The sequence below is a fragment of the Staurois parvus genome, unplaced genomic scaffold (assembly GCF_062004578.1).
Source record: "Staurois parvus isolate SC_StPar_1 unplaced genomic scaffold, SC_StPar_1.0 ptg001479l, whole genome shotgun sequence".
NCBI lineage: Eukaryota > Metazoa > Chordata > Amphibia > Anura > Ranidae > Staurois > Staurois parvus.
Genome location: NW_028319275.1, coordinates 25,001 through 45,042, shown reverse-complemented (window position 1 = coordinate 45,042; position 20,042 = coordinate 25,001). Strand labels below are relative to the sequence as shown.

At 44.5% G+C, this 20,042-nt stretch overlaps 1 protein-coding gene across 1 annotated transcript in view; it reads right to left on the bottom strand.

Moving 5' to 3' along the window:
- LOC149435699 (AT-rich interactive domain-containing protein 3A-like) overlaps positions 1-17,756 on the bottom strand; it is a 293,175-nt gene extending 275,419 nt beyond the window's left edge. The window contains exon 1 of the mRNA XM_089662471.1: positions 16,571-17,756. Coding sequence (XP_089518597.1) covers positions 16,571-17,530 — 960 coding nt within the window. The 5' untranslated portion in view covers positions 17,531-17,756. The remainder of the gene's footprint in view (positions 1-16,570) is intronic.
- Between the last annotated feature and the right edge of the window lie 2,286 nt (positions 17,757-20,042).

The following is a 20,042-nucleotide window of genomic DNA, read 5'->3' as shown; positions in this document are numbered from 1 at the left end:
GAGTTTACGCTCATACGCATCTAAACGCAGTGCGCGTGGAAAGGCGCATATGTACGTTCGTAAACGTGCATAAAAACACATTAGAGCGATATTTTAAGACAGGTTCTGGCAGAAAAAAACGCAGCCTATTTTTTAGGAGCACGCGTGCATGAGGTCTTAGGGCCGGTCCGCACTCCATGCGTTTCAGTTGCTTTTTTTTCTGCATCCAAAACACACAGAAAGTCAGTGATATGGTTGTCAGTGTCATCGTTCACATCAGCGCTCGCAGTTCCAGTGCGTTCCGGGTGCAGAGAAAAAAGTAGAACAGGATGCATTTTTTATGAACAGAACTGTACTGGAACGTGGTAAAAAGCACCTGCACTGGAACGCAACAAAACGCACTGCAACGCACATGTCCCTCTTTAAATTGAAGAAAAAGAGACGGGGAAAAAATTAACTGGAACACATAAAAAAACGCACCGGAACGCACTAAAACACCAAAACTCATATGTCCTTATCAGGGGCGGACTGACAACTCATGGGGCCCCCGGGCAATAGGGGATCATGGGGCCCCTGTGTCCTTGCCCAAACTCAAAGCACAGCCAAAAAAGCCTATAAAAAGTACCAGGGGCATTTCACGGGGCCCCCTACTGACCCCGGGCCCTCGGGCAGTGCCCGAGTGCTCGAATGGTCAGTCCACCCCTGGTCCTTATCTACCCGAGGTTCACACTTAAGCATTTTCTGCCGCATTTTGCGTTTTGCAGAAACGCACAGCAGTCCATTTAACATGATTTCCTATGGGACGCGTTCACATCTCTGCATTTTCACCCGGTGCGTTTTTTGGAAAAGGGTCGGGGACTTTTTGGAACGCAAAAAGTTGCATTTTTTGGTTTTATAAACGCTGCAGAAATGCATGTATTGCATTTTTGCTAAACTTTTGACGCTTTCTTACCACTTTTTAATGTGTTTTGCATTTTAAATCTGCCTAGCAACAAGAAAAATGCAAAAAAAAAATGAAAAAACCAAAACGCGTCAAAAATGCATCAAAATATTGCTTAAAGGACAGCGCTGCATATATCACAATAGGAAACACTAAAAATCACAAAATGCACCTAAACATGTTAAAAACGCGCATCCAGAACGCATCTGGACTGCGTTTCTGTAGTGTGAACCGGACCGTAGACTTGGTTCACAACCTAACAGAGCGTGGGTAAGCGTTTTTGCGATTTTTTTTTTCCCCGCACGTTCCCGTGCGTCGCGTGTAGGCCGGCCCATTGAATTTAACGGCCTGCCTTACACGTGAGAAATGCAGAAAAGAAGTCACTGGTCCTTCTTCAAAGACGCATCGAACCCAATCGCATGGTGCATCGGCGTCATGTGGGTTTGGTGTGAGTGGAAGCGCGCACGTTACCAGATACGTGGGGGCGCCATTACCAGTGAACCACACGCTGGCTAAAGGGCAATGCGTTTCTGTGAGCGCGCGCCTGGCACGCAGTAGCGTGTGCCTAACCGTACACCATTTTGCGCACTGCTATTCTATTATCTCTCAATGTAGTGATCACAAGTGCACCGCGCCACGACATGCCAGGGGCGGACTGACAACTCATGGGGCCCCCGGGCAATAGGGGATCATGGGGCCCCAGTGTCCTTGCCCAAACTCAAAAAAGCCTATGAAAAAGGTACCAGGGGCATCTCATGGGGCCCCCTACTGACCCCGGGCCCTCGGGCGGTGCCCGAGTTTCCAAATGGTCAGTCCGCCCCTGCGACATGCGGTAAAATCATGTGGCGCAATTTTTTAAAAAAAGAGTCCTGCACTTGGAGCGATTTAAATGCTGTAGGCAATGCATGGTAATGAGCCTGAAAACATGCACTGACACATCGCACGGACCTGAACGCACTGAATGACCAGGCTCACACTTGTGTGTCTGCATTTGCATGTGGTTTTTTTTTCTTTTTGTGGTGTGTTTTTGATGCATTTTTCATGCATCCCATTGAAGTCTATGGGGCCAAAAATGCACCAGAACAAGCGTCTGCACCATTTTTCTAGGGGCGCGGAAGCACATGGTATACTGTAGGTATGAAAAGGCCTCAAAGACAAAAATAGGATTCCTTTTGCCAGGCGTTGTCACCCGATGGTCAAAATCGCACAGGTGTGATAAGGGGTGAGTGAGCAGGAAATCCTTCCCCGGTCGCTTTTTTTTTTTTTTTTTGAGGTGTGTTTTTGATGCATTTTTCATCCACTGCAATTGAAGTCTATGGGGCCAAAAAAGCGCCAAAAGAAGCATCTGCACCATTTTTCGAAGGGGCGCGGAAGCACATGGTATAGGTATAAGGGACAGTTCACACTATAGAAACGCAGACCAGATGAGTTCCGGATGCATTTTTGCATGCGCATTTTTGACGTGTTCCGGTGAGTTTCTGATGCGTTTTTGGTGCATTCCGGTGAGCTTTTTATGCATTCCAGTTCATTTTTTCCCCCTCTTTTTCTTCAAGTTAAATAGGGACATGTGCGTTCTGTGCATTTTTGATGCGTTTTTTACGTGTTCCAGTCCGTTTTTTGGTGCATTCCAGTTCATTTTTTCCCCTCTCTTTTTCTTCAATTTAAACAGGGACATGTGCGTTCCTGTGCATTTTTGGTGCTTTTTTGTGCGTTTTTGATGCGTTTTACTGTGTTCCAGTATAGTTCTGTGCAATTCCGCTTGCCGTGCATTGTCGCCCATCACAATTCCTCCTGCCGTGCGTTGTCGCCCATCACAATTCCTCCTGCCGTGCGTTGTCGCCCATCACAATTCCTCCTGCCGTGCGTTGTCGCCCATCACAATTCCTCCTGCCGTGCGTTGTCGCCCATCACAATTCCTCCTGCCGTGCGTTGTCGCCCATCACAATTCCTCCTGCCGTGCGTTGTCGCCCATCACAATTCCTCTTGCCGTGCGTTGTCGCCCATCACAATTCCTCCTGCCGTGCGTTGTCGCCCATCACAATTCCTCCTGCAGTGCGTTGTCGCCCATCACAATTCCTCCTGCCGTGCGTTGTCGCCCATCACAATTCCTCCTGCCGTGCGTTGTCGCCCATCACAATTCCTCTTGCCGTGCGTTGTCGCCCATCACAGTTCCTCTTGCCGTGCGTTGTCGCCCATCACAATTCCTCTTGCCGTGCGTTGTCGCCCATCACAGTTCCTCTTGCCGTGCGTTGTCGCCCATCACAATTCCTCCTGCCCTGCATTGTCGCCCATCACAGTTCCTCTTGCCGTGCGTTGTCGCCCATCACAGTTCCTCTTGCCGTGCGTTGTCGCCTGATGGGCAAAATCGCACAGGTGTGATCAGGGATGAGCGAGCCGGAAATCCCTCCCCCGCCGCATGGAAGAAGGTGGAGTTTGTAGGTCCAGTGTGCGCAGTTGCTATAGGAACAATCCTGCGCTCGCTGAACTTACGATTGCGCCTTTCAAAGGAAACATTGTATCATAAACATCAATGACTTCCTCTGCTGGGGAAAACTTCCATACAAAGTATCCAAAAACAAAGTATCCCAAAAAAATGACATTTGATTGTACTCAATACGACAGTACAAGCTCACGTCGTTTTCAATATTTTAATTCTTTGATTAAAACAGTGCCTGGAGATCCTGCCATCCCTGTTCAGGCACTTCCTGTTATAGGGTGACAACGGGCTGTCCCCGTCTTCTAACTGTCCTTCTGAGTTGTCACCCGGGCTTCTGATTGAGACTGCAAGTGACCACCTCAACACACATGACCCAGACACGGTCCGCTGTTGTCACCACCTGAGAAATGCCGCGCGGCCACGCCGGAGGGCATGTAGCCCGGAAGTGGCTGCAAAGGGGCCCAGGGAGATGAGCAGCGCTGAGATGGAACAAAGGATGAGGTCACAAGGAGTATTTTATTTTTGAAAACAAATGACAAATATTTATAGCACGCAGAGCACATGGCGAACTAAATGTCACCCAGTTGGGGGTTTACATCTACTTTAAATAACAAACATAGAATTTGCCTGTGACAACTGCCGTCCGAATGGTGACCACAATCTGCTTTCCAGCGACAAACCAAAGTGCTCTGTATGTTATAAAGAATCGCCTTCCTAAAATCCTCGTTGTCACCTTTTTCTCCTTCCATTGTTGTTGCTGATCTCCTGCAGCCTCTTTGCCGCTGTTTTCCTGTTGTCACCTTTTTCTCCTTCCATTGTTGCTGCTGATCTCCTGCAGCCTCTTTGCCCCTGTTTTCCTGTTGTTACATTTTTCTCCTTCCATTGTTGTTGCTGATATCCTGCAACTTCTTTGCCGCCGTTTCCTGTTGTCACCTTTTTCTCCTTCTATTATTGCTGCTGATCTCCTGCAGCCTCTTTGCTGCTGTTTTCCTGTTGTCACCTTTTTCTCCTTCCATTGTTGCCGCTGATCTCCTGCAACTTCTTTGCCACTGTTTCCTGTTGTCACCTTTTTCTCCTTTCATTGTTGCAGCTGATGTCCTGCAACTTCTTTGCTGCTGTTTCCTGTTGTCACCTTTTTCTCCTTCCACTGTTGCCACTGATCTCCTGCAGCCGCTTTGCTGCCGTTTTCCCGTTGTCACCTTTTTCTCCTTCCATTGTTGCCGCTGATCTCCTGCAACTTCTTTGCCACTGTTTCCTGTTGTCACCTTTTTCTCCTTTCATTGTTGCAGCTGATCTCCTGCAACTTCTTTGCTGCTGTTTCCTGTTGTCACCTTTTTCTCCTTCCACTGTTGCCACTGATCTCCTGCAGCCGCTTTGCTGCCGTTTTCCCGTTGTCACCTTTTTCTCCTTCCATTGTTGCAGCTGATCTCCTGCAGCCTCTTTGCTGCTGTTTTCCTGTTCCTCCCGGCGAAGGCTTCATGGCGATTTCTTCAATGGTGACCAGGGGCAGACTGACCAATTGGAAACTCGGGCACTGTCCGAGGGCCTGGGGTCAGTAGGGGGCCCCATGAGATGCCCCTGGTACCTTTTTCATAGGCTTTTTTGAGTTTGGGCAAGGACACAGGGGCCCCATGATTACCTATTGCCCGGGGGCCCCATGAGTTGTCAGTCCACCCCTGATGACACTGGACCACGTCTGTGATGTGACTTGGAACTGTCACCTGTGGTCTTAATGGGGAGATCATGTGACAGGGTGACAACACAGGGGCACAGTTAGGACACAGGGACAGGGCGTTGTCACCCCATACAAGAAACAAGGAGTTTATATTACTGAAAGCTGCAGATTAAAAAAAAAAATACTGAAACTGAAATTTTTAAAAATAGATGAAGATGTAAAGGGGAAAATTTGGGTTTGCATCTACTTTATAGCTGAACTCCAGGCCAGGAGTGGAGTGACAACTCATGGGGCCCCCAGGCAAGAGGGGATCATGGGGCCTCTGGGCAATAGGAGATCATGGGGCCCCTGTGTCCTTGCCCACACTCAAAGCACACCCAAAAAAGCCTATAAAAGGTACCAGGGGCATTTCATGGGGCCCCCTACTGACCCCGGGCCCTCGGGCAGTGCCAGAGTGCTCGAATGGTCAGTCCGCCCCTGCTCCAGGCGCAAACGACTTACACCCACTTCGTGTGCAGCGAATACCTTTTGAAAACCCAGCTATCAGCTTGTAAAAGTAGCAGTGACATCATCACTCTGCTGTACACAGCCTGAGCAAAGTAGTGGGAGGAGCCCAGCAGGCTCCACCCACGACAGGCTGCCTTTAGGAAACTACAGGAGGGGGCGGAGACGAGACCAGCTAACATGAACCTAGAGAAAGAGCAGCAGTGAGCGGTCTTTATGATGGGAAGTCTCACACCGGATCTGGAAGAAATACACAACTCACGTCAAGATTCGAGAAGAAGACTCGGGACCCATATAAATACAATGGAGAGATTCCACGGCCGGCCTGAAATTGTCGTCTTTGTGGCCGGAGGTGTGCGTGCCGATTGTCCCGACCTGTGGAATGTGGATGGAGGAGCCCATCATTAGAGCCATTCCTCCTCCCAATGGTTGGATTATGAGCGATGAGCGCCCTGTGGAGGTCTGCAGATTACGGGATTACCGATGGCAGGTGTTAATCTACCTGTGAGGAGGGCCACCTACCCATGTTGTTTATTGACACACCACTGACCAATGGACTCCATACGACCAATGATCCCCCCCAAGACAACGTGGAATTTCCAGACAACCAATGACAGGGCATGTGAGGGCGCCACGTCATCATGCGGAGGAGCCGTGATGGTCAATGTGGAATGAAACATCTACGTTGTCACCTTCGAGGGACAGTCCACCTAGAAGTGATATCTCATGTTCGCTGGATGGTGGAGATTTAAACTACCGGACACTTTCCTTTATCTCCCAGGGACTCCCTGCGCTACCTGCCCATTATGAGGGGTTCCCACCATCCCTGTGCTGAGTTCACGGGTCTGTACACCCGCTGTGCCCATTATGAGGGGTTCCCACCATCCTTGTGCTGAGTTCCCGGGTCTGTATGACTGTTGTACCCATTATGAGGGGTTCCCGCCATCCCTGTGCTGAGTTCCCGGGTCTGTACACCCAATGCACCCATTATGAGGGGTTCCCTCCATCCCTGTGCTGAGTTCCCAGGTCTGTACACCCAATGCACCCATTATGAGGGGTTCCCACCATCCCTGTGCTGAGTTCCTGGGTCTGTATGACTGCTGTGCCCATTATGAGGGTTTTCCACCATCCCTGTGCTGAGTTCCCGGGTCTGCACACCTGCTGTGCCCATTATGAGGGATTCCCACCACCCCTGTGCTGAGTTCCCGGGTCTGTACATCTGTTGTGCCTATTATGAGGGCTTCCCACCATTACTAATGATTTTTTCCCCATTTTTATTAGAATGCAACAGGAGCAGCAGGAACACACAAAGTGTGTGAAGGACCAGGCTTTGGAAGATGTCAGGGACTGACTCAACCCATCAGGCTTCTCCTATATATACAGTATATTATTTTTGGGAATATTAGCCCCTCTGATATCTACCAAATAAAATGCAATAAACCTTGAATTGCTCTTACTAAAAATCTGAACTTCCTGTGAGGTCACTGGGACAGGAAGTGAGAGGAGATCTCCTGAACATGGAGAAAGACCTCAGCAAAATCTTGAAGGACTCGAGCTTAGGAGGGATTATCATGTTAAAACCCAGCTGCTTACTAAATGGAATAAAAGACCCTTGAACCCAGGAAAACAAAGGTAGACCTCAACTGAAGAAGGTAGAGTTTACCGATCTTGTAGGGGGAGGGGGTTCAATTAGGGTTCGGCAGATCCCAAAAGCTAGGAAGTCAACACGTCTTTTATTCTACAAGAGAAACATGTGATCTTTGAGTCCAAAATCTCACTATGGACTGGAATGTCCATCAGATGATCCATACATTTGTTTCTTCTCTGGTTTAAACAGCACAAGAAAAGTCCGAGACCAAAGACCGAAATGCCAGCAGAGACCTCTTCTAAGTAGCTTGTGGTATCCAATATACACTTCATGGACACCTGACCATCACACTATTCATGGACACCTGACCATCACACCTATATGAGCTTGTTGGACAACCCATTCCAAAACCATGTCCATTAATATAGAGTTCCTGCACCCCCCATGACCATTAATATGGAGTTCTTGCACCCCCCATGACCATTATTATGAAGTTCCTTTTTGTGTCTCTAACATCCACCACTCTTCTATGAAGACTTTCCATACGATTTTAGAGGGTGTATGTTGGAATTTGTACCCATTTGTGAGGTTAGCTGCCGGTGTTGAATAAGAAGACCTGGATTGCACATCTGGCCCCATGTTGGGGACCGAAAAAAAAAATTCCTTGCTCTCAATCTCAAAGCAGAGTTGAGGTCAGGTCTCTGCGCAGGACACTTGAGTTCCTCCACACCAAACTGGACAAATTATGTCTTTATAGAGCAAAGGAGTTCAGCAGGGTGGAGGTCAGGTGTCTGTGCAGGATACGTGAGTTCCTCCACACAAAACTGGTACAATTATGTCTTTCTAAAGCAAAGGCATTCAGTGGGGTTAAGGACAGGTCTCTGCAGGACACTTGAGTTTCTCCACATCAACTTGGTCCAATTATGTCTTTATAGAGCAAAGGTGTTCAGCAGGGTGGAGGTTAGGTGTCTGTGCAGGACACGTAGATTCCTCCACACAAAACTGGTCCAATTATGTCTTTATAGAGCAAAGGCTTTCAGCAGGGTTGAGGTCAGGTCTCTATGCAGGACACTTGAGTTCCTCCACACCAACTTAATCCAATTATGTTTTTATAGAGCAAAAGGTGTTCAGCTGGGTGGAGTTCAGGTGTCTGTGCAGGACACTTGGGTTCCTCCAGACCAAACTGGTCCAATTATGTCTTTCTAGAGCAAAGGCGTTCAGTAGGGCTGAGGTCAGGTCTCTGCAGGACACTTAAGTTCCTTCACACCAACTTAGTCCAATTATGTCTTTCTAGAGCAAAGGTGTTCAGCAGGGTGGAGGTTAGGTCTCTGTGCAGAACACTTAGGTTCCTCCACACAAAACTGGTCCAATTATGTCTTTATAGAGCAAAAGGCGATCAGCAGGGTTGAGGTCAGGTCTCTGCAGGACACTTGAGTTCCTCCAGACCAACTTGGTCCAATTATGTCTTTATAGAGCAAAGGTGTTCAGTAAGGATGAGGTCAGGTCTCTGCAGGACACTTGGCTTCCTCCACACAAACCTGGTCCAATTGTGTCTTTATAGAGCAAAGGTGTTCAGTATGGGGTTGTTGGTTCGAATCCTAGCCACGGCACCACCTGCCTGGAGTTTACATGTTCTCCCTGTGCCTGTGTGGGTTCCCTTTGGGTACTCCGCTTTCCCACCACACTCCAAAGACATGCTGGTAGGTTAATTGGCTCCTGTCTAAATTGGCCCTAGTATGTGTGAAGTATGGGGTCGTTGGTTCAAATCCCAGCCACGGCACCACCTGACTGGAGTCTGCATGTTCTCCCTGTGCATGCATGGGTTTCCTCCAGGTACTCCAGTTTCCTCCCACACTCCAAAGACATGCTGGTAGGTTAATTGGTTCCTGTCTAAATTGGACCTAGTATTTGTGTAGTATGGGGTCGTTGGTTCGAATCCCAGCCACGGCACCACCTGCCTGGAGTTTGCATGTTCTCCCTGTGCCTGTGTGTGTTTCCTCTGGGTACTCCGCTTTCCTCCCACACTCCAAAGACATTCTGGTAGGTTTATTGGCTCCTGTCTAAATTGGCCCTAGTCTGTGTAGGTATGAATGTGAGTTAGGGACCTTAGATTGTACGCTCCTCGGGGGCGGGGACTGATGTGCTACAATATATATATATTATATGTAAAGCGCCACGTAAATTTGATGCCGCTATACAAGTACCTAAATAAATAATATCTTCGATGCCATAAAGAGATCACGCATGGCTATTGCCAAAGGGGATTGTAATGATTAACAAATCTCAGCGCACGGCGTACAAGTCGTACTGCACATGTGCAAACCCTTGCCCAGACGTTCAAGCACCAATCAGGATGCGAGGAATAGAGATTTCAGTGATCAAAATCCTTCCATATAGTATAGTGTTTTTTTTTTTTTCCCAACAACAACATAGGGTATAATTTTTTATTATAGTTTTTTTTTTTTATCTTGGCGCATGCTTAGTGAGAGGGCAGCTATATGGAAACAAGGATCGTTACTGTGCGTTCTAGTTCATATGCGCCTTTCATGCGTACCCTCGCGGTTCAATTCTGTTTTTTGTTGTCCTTTTTTTTTTGTCTTTTTGTAGTTTTTTTTTTTAATAAAGTACAATCAATGTCAGTGCTTCGGAGTCGCGGTTTGCGCACGTAATTGAGTTCTCCCTTATCTGCCTCTGACAATAATTCACCCCGGCCTGGTATTATACGTGTTTATATTCACCATAATGTCTAATCCTGGACTGTATGTAACGAGCTGAACATTCCTGTCGGCCATCAGCGCCCTTTGTACCCTGTGATATCCCCGATACACGGTGTATGATCGAGGTGACTATCATCAAGCGGCTTCTTGCTGTGCAAGCAAAGCGCGCCGTCCCTGAGAGCAGACCTGTGCACTTCGCCTCGTTACAGATCAAAATATAAAAGAATAGAATAGAAAATAACAAATGAATAAAATAATATAACAAAATAAAACAGAATAGAATAGAAAATAAAGGAATAGATCAGAATAGAATGGACTAGAATGAAATAGAAAATAAAGGAATAGATCAGAATAGAATGGACTAGAATGAAATATAAAATAAAGGAATAGATCAGAATAGAATGGACTAGAATGAAATAGAAAATAAAGGAATAGATCAGAATAGAATGGACTAGAATGGAATAGAGAATAATGGAATAGAATAAAATGGAATATAAAAGAATGGAATAGAAAATAACATAAAAGAATATAAAAAGAATAAAATAGGAAAATAATATAACAAAATAAAACAGAATAGAAAATAAAGGAATAGATCAGAATAGAATGGAATAGAAAATAAAGGAATAGATCAGAATAGAATTGACTAGAATGGAATAGAAAATAAAGGAATAGATCAGAATAGAATGGACTAGAATGGAATAGAAAATAATGGAACAGAATAAAATGGAATATAAAAGAATAGAATTGAAAATAACATAAAAGAATATAAAAATAATAAAATAGGAAAATAATATAACAAAATAAAACAGAATAGAATAGAAACTAAAGGAATAGATCAGAAAAGAATGAAATAGAAAATAAAGGAATAGATCAGAATAGAATGGAATAGAAAATAAAGGAATAGATCAGAATAGAATGGACTAGAATGGAATAGAAAATAATGGAATAGAATAAAATGGAATATAAAAGAAGAGAATAGAAAATAACATAAAAGAATAAAACAGGAAAATATTATAACAAAATAAAACAGAATAGAAAATAAAGGAATAGATCAGAATAGAATATAAAAGAATCGAATTGAATATAAAATAATCAAAACTCAGATGACATTTTTGTTGTTTGGATATTCAGATGTATCGGAATTTCTGAATTACAATAGCAACTAATTTCAGCGAATCTGAAATAAATGATAGGGAAACAAATTATCCGAATTACAATTTGAAAAATTTGAATTCAAATTCGAAAATGAACTGGAACTCAAAAATGAATTCAAAATTTGAAATAGAAACATATCGCAATAAATACAGTAAGATATAAAAGTGAAATAAGAGGATGATCCCTACTGAGGCTGCTTTATAGAATAGAAAAGAAAAGAGCAGACTAGACTAAAACAGAAAAGAATAGAATAGACTAAAACAGAATAGCATAGAAAAGGATATAACAGAATAAAATGGAATAGAATAGAACAGAATAGAAAATAAAATAAAAGAATAGAAAAATGGAATATAAAAGACTAGAATAGAAAACAACAAAAAATAGAAACAAATTATCCAAATTTAAATTTGAAAACAAATTTGAATTTAAATTAAAAAATGAATTAAAAATTTGAACTGGAAACGTATCGCAATAAATACAGTAAGGTATAAAAGTGAAATAAGAGGATGATTCCTGCTTAGGCTGCTTTATAGAAAAGAAAAGAACTGAAAATAAAAAAATAAGAAAATAATATAAAAAAATAAAACAGAATAGAAATTAAAGGAATAGATCAGAACAGAATATAAAAGAATCGAATATAAAATAATCAAAACTCAGATGACATTTTTGTTATTTGGATATTCGGGTGTATCCAAATTTCCGATTACAATAGCAACTAATTTCAGCGAATCTGAAATAAATGATAGAGAAACGGAAAATAATAACAAAATAAAACAGAATAGAATAGATAATAAAGGAATAGCTCAGAATAGAATATAAAAGAATCAAAACTCATGACATTTTTGTTATTTAGATATTCAGGTGTCTGAATTTCTGAATTACAAGAGCAACAAATGTCAGCGAATCTGATATAAGTGTAAGGGAAACAAATTATCCGAGTTACAATTTAAAATTTTTTAATTCAAATTCGAAAATTAACTGGAATTCAAAAATGAATTCAATTTGAAATGGAAACGTATAACAATAAATACAGTAAGGTATAAGGATAATTCCTACTTAGGCTGTTTTATTGAATAGAAAAGAATAGAATAGACTAAAAAAATAGAACGGAAATGGACTGCATAGAATAGGAAAAGACAGAATGGAATATAAAAGAATAGAATAAAATAGAATAAATAGAAAACAAAAGAATATAAAATAGTATAGAATTGAACAGAATAGAAAAAAAATAAAAGAATATAAAATAATAAAACAGAAAATAATAGAATAGAATACAACAGAATAGAATAGAAAATAAAGGAATAGAATAGAACAGAATAAAATACAAAAGAAGAGAATAGAAAATAACATAAAAGAATATAAAATAATAAAATAGGAAAATAATATAACAATATAAAACAGAATAGAAGAGAAAATAAAGGAATAGATCAGAATAGAATATAAAAGAATCAAAACTCAGATGACATTTTCGTTATTTGGATATTCGGGTGTATCCGAATTTATGAACAATAGTAACTAATTTAAACAAATCTGAAATAAAGTATAAGGAAATTAATTATCTGAATTTCAATTTGAAAACAAATTTGGAGATGAATTGGAATTCAATAATGCATTCAAAATCTGAAATGGAAACATATTGCAATAAATACAGTAAGGTATAAAAGTATAATAATATAGAACAGCCTAAAACAAAATAGAATAGAAAAGGATAGCATAGAGTAAAATGGAACAGAAGAGAATAAAATAGAATAGAAAATAAAAAGAAAAGAATATAAAACAAAATAGAATAGAACAGAGTAGAAAAAAAATTAAAGAATAGAATAGAAAATAATAGAATAGAATATAGAATAAAGGAATAGAATAGAACAGAATTGGACATAAAAGAATCAAATAGAATATAAAAGGAATCAAATAGAATATACGAGACTAGAATAGAAAATAATATAATAGAATAAAACAGAATAGAATATAAAATAAAGGAATGGAATAGAACAGAACATAAAAGGAATAAAATATAATAGAAAAGAATAAAACAGAATATAAAATAAAGGAATAGAATAGAACAGAATTGACCATAAAATTATCAAATAGAATATAAAAGAATAGAATATAAAATAAAGGAATAGAATAGAACATAAAAGAATCAAATAGAATATAAAAGAATAGAACAGAAAATAATAGAGTAGAATAAAACAGTATTCAGTATACTGTTATAACAGTATAAAATAAAGGAAAAGAATAGAACATAAAAGAATCAAACAGAATATAAAAGGAATCTAATAGAATATAAAAGAATAGAAGAGTATAAAGTAGAATAGATTAGAATAGGATAAAATAGAACAAATTTTCCAAAATTTGAAATTTCGAATGTTGAATTTTGGACCGATTTGAAAATAACGAATATATAAAACGAATCTGAATATATGAAACAAATTCCAAAAACGAATCATTCTAACATCAAGAATATGACGAAACCAAATGATTAACTGAACGAACGACAACGAAACGAAGAGACAACCGTGGAAGCCAACCATTCCTATTTCAGAAAATACCACTTACCCGGCTGCCATAGTAACCCTCTGGCTTCAATGCTTTGAGCCAGTGACAGGAAAGAAGTATACACATGAGTGCTGGCCTTCCCTCGTCTCCATACTTGCTCTGGGTCAGTGAATCCGGACGCACTGAAGCCGGTGGATTAGCATGATGGTCAGACAAGTTGGATTTTTTATAGCAGCGTGCGCCATTTTTAAAAAAATGTAAAGCAAGGCCGAACCTCAAAATCAAATAAATAGATGAAACGGCTCTCAAGCTGTCCAAACCAGCCATACAAAAATGTTTCCAGGTTGAGGTGGAACCGCAGCTCGAACATTACAGGGTTTTTGTTGGTTTTTAATTCGGCGTGTATATAAAGTGGGGAGGTTTGCCCTGACTTCCTGTTCAGCAAACAGCAGTTTTGCCATTTGTTCCCGGGACAAATGTCCTTTTCTGGAATTTCTTCTCAACTCCTCCCCTAGGGACAACTGTCATGTTTTGGTTTTCTCTTTCAAAAGTGCATTGAAGGCAGCTTTTATTGAGAACGAGAGAGATCTTTTTGATAAATTTCTGTAGGTGGGCCCCAACTCTATGGTGGTGCGCATACTGTATTCGCGATTACTGTATATAAATATGGATGCGCTGAAGCTGTTTACAGTACTGCCTGTATCCAGGGGCGTATTTACCACAAGGCATTTGCCTAGGGCGGCATTTTTCAGGGGGGCAGCGCCGCCCCCCCCTCCCCCCAGAAGAAGTTTTGGAAGAAAGGACACACGCAGCATGAGGACCAGGTGGAATCTGAGAGAGGCTGTGGGCTGCTTGACGGTGTATGCAGAGCCTGACTCTCGTTCCCGGGGATGTCTGGAGCTGTGAGTGTATTTCTCTCTTACCGGTGTAGGCAGGTGGTGGCCAGTGTATTGGGGGCTCCTTTGGGTGGGGGGGGGCGGAAGTGTTGTTGGTCAATGTCAAGCTCTCTTCCCGGGTGGGGGTGGTGTTTGTCGGTGTCAGGTTCTCTCCACAGGGGGGAACGGAACAATTTTAACGGAACAAAACCTAAATACACCACTGCCCGTACCACCTTGGACACCTTTGGTGATGGGCATCTAGAGGACCTCCTCTTCTGGCATTCTTTGGGAGATATCTGACTATATATGGGCAGTACTAAGATCGCTGGTTCGAATCCCAACCACGGCACAACCTGCACGGACTTTGCATGTTCTCTCTGTGCCTGCGTGGGTTTCTTCCAGTTTCCTCCCAAGAACTTGTAGGTTCATTGACTCCTGTCTAAATTGGCCCTAGTATGTGAGTTAGGGACCTTATATTGTACGCTCCTCGGGGGCGGGGACTGATGTGAACGTACACTAGACATGTAAAGTGCTGCGTAGTACCTGTATAAATAATAATATTTCTTAAACATTTGGGCCGTTTGTGAGTTTTTGGCTAGAATTCGAGAAAAGAAAGAATGGAGTCCAATCTGTCTCAAACTGTCTCCTTGAGATCACGCCATTTCCCATGACAAAAAACACACAATATCTTCGTAGGATGTTCAGCAATGCAGAATATTGTCAACAACCCGTTAGGTCCAAGGACCTCACATACATCCTCTTCTACAACAGAGATGCCCCACCTCATTCACCTCTCCAAGCTTTCAAGAAACCAGCATGCGAAGGTGGACAAGAAAAAGATCAACTGAAGAAAAGGGTACATCAATGGGGTCTCGCACCACCCCAACAAGGGCAAATTTGAATGAAATAGATACTTACAAATGAAAAATAACTAACCCTTTGCACCCCAACCACCACCTTGCCCGCCTTTAGACTCCTAGTTTCCAATATGATCTACTTCACACACGGGTACTGGCCACCTCCAAAACCCTTTGGACAGCAGAAGGTTTTCAAGAACAACCGAAGAAAGCCAATCACATTTTATACAATGGTAGCCTTGGTGAATACTGATTGGTGAGGGTTCTGAACTGGACATGTTTAGAGGTCAACAGTGGGGAGGGACCAATGTCAATACCTTCCATTGAAAATACAAAGCATTTATACATTTTTGGATGGAGTAGGCAATGGATAGGACCCATGTCAGTTTCGGGAGGGTTCAACTTTTTTATACAATGGTAGCCTTGGTGAATACTGATTGGTGAGGGTTCTGAACTGGACATGTCTAGAGGTCAAAAGCGAGGGGGAACCAATGTCGATACCTCCCATTGAAAATACAAAGCATTTATACATTTTTGGATGGAGTAGGCAATGGATAGGACCCATGTCAGTTTCCAGAGGGAGGGTTCAATTTTGTTATACAATTGTAGCCTTGGTGAATACTGATTGGTGAGGGTTCTGAACTGGACATGTCTAGAGGTCAACAGTGGGGGGGAGGGACCAATATCGATACCTCCCATTGAAAATCCAAAGCATTTATACGTTTTTGGATGGAGTAGGCAATGGATAGGACCCATGTCAGTTTCGGGAAGGAGGGTTCAACTTTTTTATACAATGGTCGCCTTGGTGAATACTGATTGGTGAGGGTTCTGAACTGGACATGTCTAGAGGTCAACAGTGAGGGGGAACCCATGTCAATACCTCCCATTAAAAAGCCAAAGCATTAATATGTTTTGGATGGAGTAGGCAATGTATAGGACCCATTGTCAGTTTCGGGAGGGAGGGTTCAACTTTTTTATACAATGGTCGCCTTGGTGAATACTGATTGGTGAGGGCTCTGAACTGGACATGTCTAGAAGGCCAACAGTGGGGGGGAGGGACCAATGTCGATACCTTCCACTGAAAATCCACAGCATTTATACGTTTTGGATGGAGTAGGCAATGGATAGGACCCATGTCAGTTTCGGAAGGGAGGGTTCAACTTTTTTTTTTTTAATTGTTATGGCAAAGTGATGGGGTAGAGCAAATCCAGAGTTGTACGGGATTTTTCAAGAACTGACGGGCTCTACTCATTCTCTACTTTATCCAAACGTCGGACAAAGTTCGGCATGCTCTTGATGGAGAAGACTCAGAACAATAGAACGTTTGGTCTTGTGCCTTACCTGTTTAAACTGCTCCTCATACGTCCACTCATGATGACCCGATTGTCCATTAGGAGAGGCTTGCGACTGGGAACTGGTATTCGGTAACTGTGATTGGTTGACCCTTGACAGTCCCTTGCTAGGCGAGCCAGGTTGTATGTTTGAGTTCATCTCCATATGTTCCTCTTCTTCTTCTCCTTCCTCGTCATCCATATCGTCATCGTCAAAGTCTGCCTCTTCCCCTTCACTTTTGTGCTTAGAGTCTTCATCCTCTGATTTCTGGATCGGGGTGCGAGGAAAGATCAGGGGAGTCCGGTTCTGGGCTAGCGTTGAGCTAGATGCCGTGGTCGTGGTGGTCGTATTGGTGGTGTTGGAGATGGAGGGGGTGGTCACTGCTGCGGCGGCTGCTGCTCTTACGGCGGCTTGATAATGGCGTATGGCCAACGCTTGTTGCTGGATGCGTGACTCTACCAAGCAACGCAGTTCTCTGTCTTTTTCCTGTCGTAGTTTTTCTTCCAAGGCCAACCGAGCAGCCTGTTGGCGCTGTAAGTTCTCCATGACGGCTTCTAGTCTCATTCCTCCACCTGTAGAGACTGTCTGAGGGGGCTGGGTAGGACGGGAAACAGGGAAAGGAGAGCCATGATGGGAAGAAGTAGCGACAAGGAGAGATGGCAGAGAGGAAGCGGTGGGGAATGCTGCTTGCTGGAAGTGGGGGACACAAGTAATCAGAAATAGAAGGCGGGAGGTGGAGATGAGAGAAAAGAGAAGTGGAGAAAAACAGTGAAGAAAGAAGTAGCACAGAAAAGAAGACAGGAGGGGAGGAAGAGGAGGTGATAAAAGAAGAAGTGATAGAAGGGGTAGGTAAAAAAGGAAGGGGGGGGTGGAAGAAAAGCAATGAAGAAATGAGGAGAGGAGATAAAAGAGCAGGTGAGGAGGAAAAATGAGACAAGAGGGTAGAAGAGGCAAGGAGATAGGAGGCATGGGGAGGTGAGGAAACAGAAGACAGGAGAGTGAAGAAGGCAAGTGTGAAGAAAACAGGGGAGGAAAGGAGAACGGGAATAGAGGGGATAGCAGGGGTGGAGAAGAGAAGAGAAAGAAGAGGAGAAAAGATGAGGGGGAATGAGTGTAGGGGGGACAGGACCGATGGGGGAGAAGTTGGCAGGAGGGGAGACAGAAGAGGAGAGAGGACAGAAGGGGTGTGGAGGGGAAGGGGCAGGAGAAGTGGGTAGGAGAGGGGGCAGGAAGGGGGTAGAGGGGTCAGAAGGGGTGGGGAGGAAAGTAGACAGGAGGGGTGGGGTGGGGTGGAGAGGAGACACAAGGGGTGGGGAGGAGAGAGGACAAAAGGGAACAGGAGGGGTAAAGAGGAGAAGGGAACAATCGGAGGGCAGGAGACAGAAGCAGTGGGAAGGAAAGTGGACAGGAAGTGTAGGGAAGGGAGAAGACAAGAGGGGTGAGGAGGAGATGAGACAGGAGCGGTGGAGAGGAGAGGAGACAAAAAGGGGTAGGAAGGAGATGGGAGGAGTGGGGCAGGGTGGAAAAGGGACAGAAGGGGTAGGAAGGAGATGGGAGGAGTGGGGCAGGGCGGAGAAGAGACAGAAGGGGTAGGAAGGAGATGGGAGGAGTGGGGCAGGGTGGAAAAGGGACAGAAGGGTTAGGAGCAATGGGAGGAGTGGGGCACGGCGGAGAAGAGACAGAAGGGGTAGGAAGGAGATGGGAGGAGTGGGGCAGGGCGGAGAAGAGACAGAAGGAGTAGGAAGGAGATGGGAGGAGTGGGGCACGGCAGAGAAGAGACAGAAGGGGTTGGAAGGAGATGGGAAGAGTGGGGCAGGGCGGAGAAGAGACAGAAGGGGTAGGAACGAGTGGGGACATTACAGGTGGGAAGGAGAGGAAACAGAGGGGGTAGAGAGGAGAAGGCCAGGAGGGGAAGAGACAAGAGGAGTTGGGAGGAATAAGTAGTAGAGGAAATGGGAGGGGAGTAGATGAGACAGAACGGGTATGTAGAAGAGGGGGCAGGAGGAGTAAGGAGTAGAATAGACAGGACGAGAGGAGACAGAAGGGGTAGCAAGAAAAGGGACAGGAAAAGAGGAGACAGTAGAAGTGTGAAGTAGAATAGTCAGGAGGAGAAGAGACAGAAATGATAACAAGTAGAGGGGACAGGAGAGGAGGAGTGAGGAGTAGATGGGATAGAAGGGGAGGAGAGGAGGAGTAGAGGGGATAGAAGGGAAGGAGAGGAGGAGTAGAGGGGATAGAAGGGAAGGAGAGGAGGAGTAAAGGGGATAGAAGGGGAGGAGAGGAGGAGTAGAGGGGATAGAAGGGAAGGAGAGGAGGAGTGAGGAGTAGAGAAGACAGGAGGGGAGGAGAGGAGGAGTGAGGGGTAGAGAAGACAGAAGGGGAGGAGAGGAGCAGTGAGGAGTAGAGGGGACAGAAGGGGAGGAGAAGAGGAGTAGAGGGAACAGAAGGGAAGGAGAGGAGGAGTGAGGAGTAGAGGGGATAAAAGGGAAGGAGAGGAAGAGTGAGGAGTAGAGGGGACAGGAGGGGAGGAGAGGAGCAGTGAAGAGTAGAGGGGACAGAAGGGGAGGAGAAGAGGAGTGAGGAGTAGAGGGGATAGAAGGGGAGGAGTGAGGAGTAGAGGGGATAGAAGGGAAGGAGAGGAGGAGTGAGGAGTAGAGGGGACAGGAGGGGAGGAGAGGAGCAGTGAGGAGTAGAGGGGACAGAAGGGGAGGAGAAGAGGAGTGAGGAGTAGAGGGGCAGAAGGGGAGGAGAGGATGAGTGAGAAGTAGAGGGGACAGAAGGGGAGGAGAGGAGGAGTGAGGAGTAGAGGAGACAGAAGGGAGGAGAAGAGGAGTGAGGAGTAGAGGACACAGGAGGGGAGGACACAGGAGGGGAGGAGAGGAGGAGTGAGGAGTAGAGGACACAGGAGGGGAGGAGGAGCAGATGAAACAGAAGGGGTAGAAAGGAGAGGGGACAGGAAGGGTGGGGTGGGTTGGGGAAGAGAGAGAAGCAGAGGGGAGTAGATGGGGGGGTGAGGAGGAAAGGGGACAGGAGGGGAGGGGAGAAGGGAGGGAGAGGGGAGGTAGGGAGGAGTGGGGGCAAGATGGGAGGGGAGGAGAGGAGACAGGAGGGGTGGAGGGGGGGGGGGCAAGAGAGGAGGGAAGGAGACAGGAGGGGTGGGGAGGAAAGGAGACAGGAACAAAAAAAAAGTCAAATGCCAAATTCAGCATCAGGCACAAGAAGGAAGAAGCAGAAACATACCAAAGCAAAAAAAGTCATATTTATAGAAGAATAAAAATCAAAATAGAACAAATAAACCCCCAAAGACAAGCAGAAAGATGATTGAGCAGAACAGAAAAAATACGGAAACAATTGATGATAACATGTCGGGAAAAAAAAAAGGAAGGAAAGGCCGAGAAAAGCAGAAGTAAGGAAAGAAATATAGGAAGGAGTGCAGAGAGATGGGGGGGGGGGGGGGGGGACGTGGGGTGGGGGGAGGGGA